The sequence below is a fragment of the Schistosoma haematobium genome, chromosome 1 (genome assembly GCF_000699445.3).
Source record: "Schistosoma haematobium chromosome 1, whole genome shotgun sequence".
Lineage (NCBI taxonomy): Eukaryota > Metazoa > Platyhelminthes > Trematoda > Strigeidida > Schistosomatidae > Schistosoma > Schistosoma haematobium.
The window spans coordinates 45,734,077-45,742,019 of NC_067196.1; the positions used below are offsets into that span (position 1 = coordinate 45,734,077).

At 29.4% G+C, this 7,943-nt stretch overlaps 1 protein-coding gene across 1 annotated transcript in view; it reads right to left on the bottom strand.

The window, feature by feature from the left end:
- MS3_00001381 (uncharacterized protein) overlaps positions 1-7,734 on the bottom strand; it is a gene marked incomplete at its 3' end in the record, with an annotated part of 44,694 nt that extends 36,960 nt beyond the window's left edge. The window contains exons 1-3 of the mRNA XM_012943924.3: positions 7,677-7,734; positions 7,287-7,589; positions 4,381-4,432 (exon numbers count right to left, since the gene is read on the bottom strand). Coding sequence (XP_012799378.1) covers positions 4,381-4,432; positions 7,287-7,589; positions 7,677-7,689 — 368 coding nt within the window. The 5' untranslated portion in view covers positions 7,690-7,734. The remainder of the gene's footprint in view (positions 1-4,380; positions 4,433-7,286; positions 7,590-7,676) is intronic.
- Positions 7,735-7,943: the final 209 nt, after the last annotated feature.

Below are 7,943 nucleotides of genomic sequence, written 5' to 3' on the forward strand. Positions count from 1 at the left end.
CATTGATCAGAAACAAGAATTACAATACAGATTTTTAAAGTTTTAGTGAATTAACAATAAAATATGATATAATACTTCATCATTCCTAACTGTTTTGTTTAGAAGTAAGAAACCTCTCAGTGATATATTCTTCAATATAGAAATAGTTAGAAATTTGTCCATAAGCTGCAGTTTCATCAATTGACTAGTTTAATAAATTAATATCTTAAAAATCTCATTACGTTTGTTACTTATGTTAATATTGGATAAAGATCCTTTGTTATTTTACCATTGATCACATTGAAAAAGTTGTATTCTTTCGTTATTTTACTCTAAATCTTGAGCTTTTATTTATTTTGTACTTATCACTATCCAGTTTGTTCTGGTTCAACCACGTTCTTTACTTTTGAGTGTCCACTGTAGTTGATATTTCCTATTTTGGAAATCAGACAGATACACATTCGTGTCAAACATTATGTTATCTTTGACTGACTGACGGACAGATATATACTTCACTGTGAATGGTGTTTTACTGTTTATTTAATCAAATAGAATAGACTGTACTAAAATTATATTTAGATGAAAATTATTTTAATAGCTAACATCCCAGTTGCTGTGATAATGTTATTTTTCAGAACAGTTAAGTACCATAAACATTTTAGTAGCTAATTAATTTCTGTTTACTGTGCAATAGTTTATTCATTACTACACGATGGACTTAAATAAAAAAATGTTGAAACAGACTTAAAACTCATATAGCATATATGTGAGTCAAATCAATATTAAGAGAGATAATAATAATAGTGTTGGTTATGCATAAGGAACGCACTTGTACAACAAAAATTCTAAAAATTCTAAGTGAACCGAGAAATAACTTATACAAAAAATGAATGAGTCTATTTCATTTCATTTATTCTCTGATGTATGTCTACTCTGAATAAATCGATTAAATAAACATAACGACGTGTATATGAAATTATATGTAATTGAACACAGACACTTTTATTTTTAATTTTAGAAAAACAATCAAACGTAGGAATGTTAATTTTACTTTAACAAACTTATTTTGTAGAAAAAATAGAATTCACAGACAACACAGATTTTAATAATAAACACAATGTAAGTAGACAGAAATATGGTATCACAGAACATATATAAAATTAAATGCATTTATATACATATTTCTGCATTTGTCACACAAGTTTAATCTAATGGTACTCACTATAAGTGATGTAATAAATTGGCATGATCTTACTCATAGATGAATATAGTTGTTACCCTCGTGAGTTAACTAATATATCCTGGGGATAAATTAAAAGCGATTTAATACTGAAAAGCTGCTTTGTCTTAGTTTTAGCCTCTGAAACAATGTGCACTTATGATCGTCGTAGAAACTGACATAGTGGTTATGTAGTAAGCAAACACTTTCAGTAAACTGAGTAGAAATCATGTGGTCTACAGTTCCAACTAATGTCAATTATCAATCATCCAATACTGCTAGATATCATTCAGTTTGAACGATCACTGGAAGTTGTCTATTTCAGCCACTCATTAATCATAAGTGGATCAGAATTGAAATTTAATGTCGTTGTTATGCATGACACATATATCATAACCATATTCAGAATTCCATTCAAACCATGAATATTTCCTTCAAACGCATTTTTATGAGTGAAAAACATATGAATACAATTTAGATCTCAGTTTATTAGATTAGAATGATAATCTCTAAGTAAATAAACAGCACAATGGAAATTAAGAAAATACGTTTATCTTAATAATATGTTAATTTAATAAAACAATCGATATATAAATATCTTGCCAAAGTTCATAAATTTTATGTATTAAAGCTAATCGGAAACATAGTTTCTTTCATTTACGAATGCTTTAATCGATCACATTCTTAGTACGACAACAGAGGATGTGAACTCATCTTAGAGTAAATACTTTCATATATTCAAAATTTATTCAATTACAGAATGAATATAGAATGAATATGATGAAAAGTTAACTGGATACTTGTTAGGATGAATTTTTCACTTATTTATCAGTGTCATAAACACTGTTAAGATTGAAACAGTATTTAATTATCAATAAATATCTTAATTAAAATTATCAGTGACATATTTGGATGTATATAAAGAGGTGAGATCAAATAGGTTAAATAGTTGGAAATATCTTGGTTATCAAATCCTCTAATGTGTTTCATAGGCATATCAATTATAACTAAAGTAGTCTTTAAAAGAAAAAAATTATTGGTTCTAAATATAATACATCTACAGAATTATTGTTTCGCACTCTGTCACAATAATTTCATCATAATTGAAGCTAAAGTTGTTTTAACCTCGTTCAGTTGTTAGAGGGCTCTGAATTTAATTGACTGAAGAAAATCATGACATAAGATTAGAAAGTGTTTAATAAATAACACAGAATTCAAATGTCGAAAACAAACATTATACTGATATCAGCATTTTGTATAAGACGGATTGGTATTATTGGTTGAATATATAACACAACCTATGATGAACAAATAAACCCATCAGACTTGTTAATCAAAAGTCATGTTATTGGATAAATCAATTACTGATGTGCATAACACTGATTTGACTGATAATACATAACGTCGTATTTTGACAGTGTCATACTCTAAACATATTTTTGATAAATATAAACATATGGATAGTGATTATGGATAGGATTTGTACTGATAAACAATGGAGGAAGCTGACGCAGCATATATATTTCATTCTATCCAACTTAAAATTGATTTTTTAAAAATCACATATCTAGTGTTTATTGAATTGATGAAAATGAAGAAAATAGAATGGATAAAAAAAACCAAAATTTGAATGATGAGAACAGAAAAGGCGGAAACAATGTTAATGTCATAAAGTTATTCACAGCTTCATATGACTAATGACTTATAAACAAGTTTAATCTATTGCTACGAATAAAATACCTTTTTGGATAATTATTCATCGACAAAAAACTGTTATATCATTTGTGAACTGTAACTTTTTTCAATCTGAAACTTGATTGTTTCATATGTATATACTGTATGGTTAAACTGCTTGAAAGATAAACGACTTATTGACTTATTAAAAGATATTTAATCTTAAAAATCAACTATCGTTTTTAATCACTGGTTGGAATGTAAACTAAGCGTTTTTATCCCTTTGATCATTTTACATATATTCTTCATTCTTGTAGCAATCAAAGACGGCTTTATTTTATTGGTGCACTCCTGGTTTAATATGCTTTCGACTAATTAATTTATGATTTCTCTTCGTACAACACAGCTACTCTCATTGCTTAACATTCTTCGGACAAAACTTCGTTTGACAAGTCCCCAAATAAAAACACAGTAAGACAAAAAACGTAATTATATTCCAAGTAAAAAAGATTGAATGTAGATATGAATAATAATGAGTAAAACGTTAGTATATTTATAATTTTACACGAGAAGATTCTAGAGTCTTGTCCCATTGTCCAGTAGCGCTAATTGGCTAGGAAATGGTCAATCAGCGAGCCTCAATTTAGTCCTTCACGTAGCGTTATTTAGTCCAATCTATAATCCATCAACGATTCTCAAGACTAATAAAAGTTGTTTGATACATAACAATTGTTTATAGATCCAGTTTACTTTCGTGGCCGAAAGAGGATAAAAAATTGCCTGCCACTAATCCTTTACCGTGTTATCAAGCTTTAATAAATTTTCATCTCAATTACATGAAAGTTATAAGATATGTTCAATCGAGTTTTACCAAGTGTACATTCAAAAAGTACATAAAACGTATAGTATCCAAAATATACTTTCAATATCAGTTCACAAAACGTGTTGAAGACCACAGACAAGCTGATAATGTTCTACAATTCTTACTACGATGTAAAGTACAGTTCTGTGGTTCTATACTCAACATTACCTCTGAAAAAGCATTTACATTATAAATCGTGGGCTGATTTTAAATAAGCACATATAAACGTTTTCATCGTTATAAACTACGTTTGTTGATAAACAAAGACGCCACAAAATAGGAAAGGCATACAAAATGTGAACATGTTACCTTACAGTTAATATTTCAATCTTAGAGGAATGTAAAATACTGTGAATTTTAATATTATATTACAAATCTTTGAAAAAATGAAGTAGAGCTATTTCAAATAAATCGAAATATAAATTTAGAGCAACAAAGTAGAAATCTACTTTAAAAAAAACAGATATACGTTTGTGCTTTAAATTTCACTCCTAATTTTGGTTACATAACGATCAATATTTTTCAGACAACTGAGAAGGTTGGTGTTAATGAGATAACTTATACTTATTTTTTCGAAGTAACCAAATTATCTACATCACGAAATTATATTCTAAATTGTAAATAAATTTATGGAAATAAAGCTTACTTTGTATGATAATTTGGAGTTGCATGTAACTGACCTCTTTCACTTTGACCATCTAATGAAGTTATATGGAGGAAAAAAGGAAACAATTTTTACTAAAAATTAAATAATGATAAGAGCAAACTATTCACAATTTTGACTTTAATCTTGACAAATTATAAAATGTAAACTGACATTAATGATAAAAATATCATTCAATCAATGAATACTGGGTATCCAGATAAGAGCAATTATAAAGTCTTCAGTGATCATAAATACTCAAATATTTAAGATATTTGGTGAGTCACTGCAATATTACGTATGACAACAGATATGACTTGTTGAAAAGATAAAGTGTATTAGTAACTACATATGAAAGAAAACTGAGTCAAACGATGTTAAACATTATTCAATCTTCTAATTCTCGTGGATAAAATAGTTTTAATTGTTTGATTACAGTAAAGTGGTTCTCATAATAAATCAAGAACCACTTTTTAAAAACCAATGGTACCACAATCTAATGGTAAAAACTGATGGACGAAGAGAAATGACAAGGTAAATTAGATTGATTATAAATCATGAAATATCACAAGCTTATAAATGTCAACAATATGACCGACCAGTGTGATTGATCTATCTTTTTTTCCAGTTTTTACTCTGTTGATTTGAAGTGTGTCAGACTCGTCGTTCGTTTAGTATCCAATGTAATTAACTTATATTTGATTCATCAAGATTGTTATAATGTGGATGTGTATTGAGAACTACCCTTTTTTAAAGTCATATTATAACTCAGACGAATGCCTTTTAGTGTGAGTTACATTTCAAACAGTTTTAAATGCATAGCTGATACTTTGAGTGATAACTGTGTGTAAGTATGTTGAAGATTGCTTACTGGATATGAAATACGATGCATTTCTACATATTAATCATAAAAACGCAGTGTAAGCACACCTGTGGTTTAAAAGTTTGATATAATACAAAATTTCCAATGACTGCTTTTCATTATTTTGAAATTTGCCTTTTTAAAATTAATCGCAAGTAAAATAATTTCACATTTTGTGAGTGAAATTATAAATATACGATTTTATTGAGTAAACATAGTAATCAACACTCAGCGATTGGAAATCACAAGCTATGTTTCGTGTGTATAGTTTAAGCCATTTACTTTGCTGATTATTGAATAGACGGAATGCATTTAAGATGGAGAAAATTGAGATAAATAAAGTACAAATTGGTTAACATCCGACATTACTAATTGTTACACAGAAAACGTGAATTTCTGAAATAGTAACTTTAAAATTCTAAAAAAATTACAAAAACGATATTGAATGAATTTTTTTTAAAGAGGAGCTACTTATAATTCATATAAACGTCCTTAAAATTACTTCAGGATGTTACAAATTACATACGCTTAAATTTTGGTGTACTTGTTCAGCACTTGAGGTTTTATGATATAAACATAATAATTCTCAGTGTCTCAAGATGCTAATCAATGAAAACGATAAAACAATTTCTCGGTAGGTACTGACACGTACGTTATGAAAAATATGATGACGTGCGTGTATGTAATCATAGCAAATGCAACTATACACAAACATTTCAAACCTATGATTTCCCACAAGATTCCCACCAAAAGGTTATGTGCATGACACCTTATGAAAAGTTCTCTAGGCAGATTGTAAAAACTAAAGTAAGAATAAATTTGTTGACTGAGAAGGAAAGACTGCTTAATCTTGAACAGTCTAAAGAATTTGTTGACGAATGAACCTCTACCATATTGAAATAAATATTAAAAGCATAATGTACAATAAACACATGATATTTCTATATTTGAGGATAGAAACAAACGTGTACTATTGATATTTGAAAGTTGGCGTGATCAGAATACCGATAGTGAATAAAAAACGTATATGCACACACACAGAGAGAGGGGGATTCTAAATATAGGAAGCAAGTCAAAGTAGACAAGAATCTAAGTCCATAGAAAATGGCTAAACGGGATAGGGTACACTACGATCTATCCGCTAAGCAGAATATCATCCGGACAAAATTATTCAGCCCACTAAACAAGCATAACTCCAAATATTTGAAAAATTAGATTAGGAAGACCTAATAACTTCAAAAATGTACGAAAATATTTTATCCTGTTGAGTTATCATCAATGTTTACCATTTTAAAATTGATTTTCATATATCTCAAGAATGATATCTCAAATAACAACAGAAAATAGGACAGAAATTGTTAAGAGGAAAACTTATTTGAACGCCAGCTATGATGGATGAAACAGATACGTCTAAAATGACTATCCAGATGAACAAGAGTGCATCAGGTGCTTTTAATTGTTATACGGCTACGACGTTTGACGGAATGCCATTCGCTATTACTTTCTGTTAGTTCCAATGACACTACTATCAAAGTAAAATATCCACCGCGCCCCTCATTGTACACAGTTGCCAGAAATTTTTGCCTATGAGTAAAACTTTAGGCAGAAAATTTTAAATAAATTGTGTAAGTATCAACCAATACCTTAGAGATGCCCTTTAAGCACTTAAATAAATTAAAGATGTTGCTAAAAAAAATCAAATACAGGTGTTTTCCTAGAAAACTTATCTTGTGTAAAAGCGTTAAACTCTGAATTCAACCAGCCAGTAAACAATAACAACATGCGCAAAAGTCTTCACCATTGATGGGGTTGATAAGTAGGATCTTGTGGATTATTCTCACATTGTTCGCGTAAACACGCTAATCGGACACACATATTGAAACAGTCTGTATGCGCAAAAAGTCATCATGTTTAATTTATGGAGGACCAAATTAAAAGTAAAAAATGAGTAGGACTAAATACTAGCACTAATATAATGAACACTTTGGGATTATCGTTAACAAAATCGGGCGTAAATCTATTCAGTTTCGTCTGCTAGTCAACTTACACCCAAGACATGCTTGTGGAATTTGATCAATATGCAAGTAATCAAAGTTGTCAAGACTAGCTAGCATTTTGTTGAGATCTTGAACGCTATCTGGTTGTGAAGAACTCGAACGATCACCGTTCCGACTAATGGCTTGTCCAGATTCACATTGTCCTGGATCAAGAACAGTGTAGTCTGACTCAGTCTGTTCGTTTATTTTCGTTGCATGAGTGACAGTATTACTGCATTCGGAGGATGAATTGAAAGCATTATTTTTCTGTAAGATTTTTTGATTAGTTTGGTGCAACTCATTTAGCAGACTATCTGTAAAACAAATCAAATTTTATAAAATAACTTGTGAGTTCCAATTTCATTTAAAGGTCACTTTAGTAAAGTCATTAAAATACTAACCAAGTTCATCCATTTACGAACACAGCGGGGTAACGTTATTACTAACGACCTAAAAAACAATTTACAATGTCAGTGGTTATAACAAACCTTGGCAATGCATTGTATCCAATATTATGATTAAAATGTACAGGAAAGTGGTTGTGGTTATTTTGAAGTCCAACAAATCTGACTTGGTAATAATAAAAGTAAAGGTGATTTATATTTCCTCATTACTTAAGATGTATTGATTTATTTGCTTAATATATTCAGTTTCAGTTTCAGTATCAG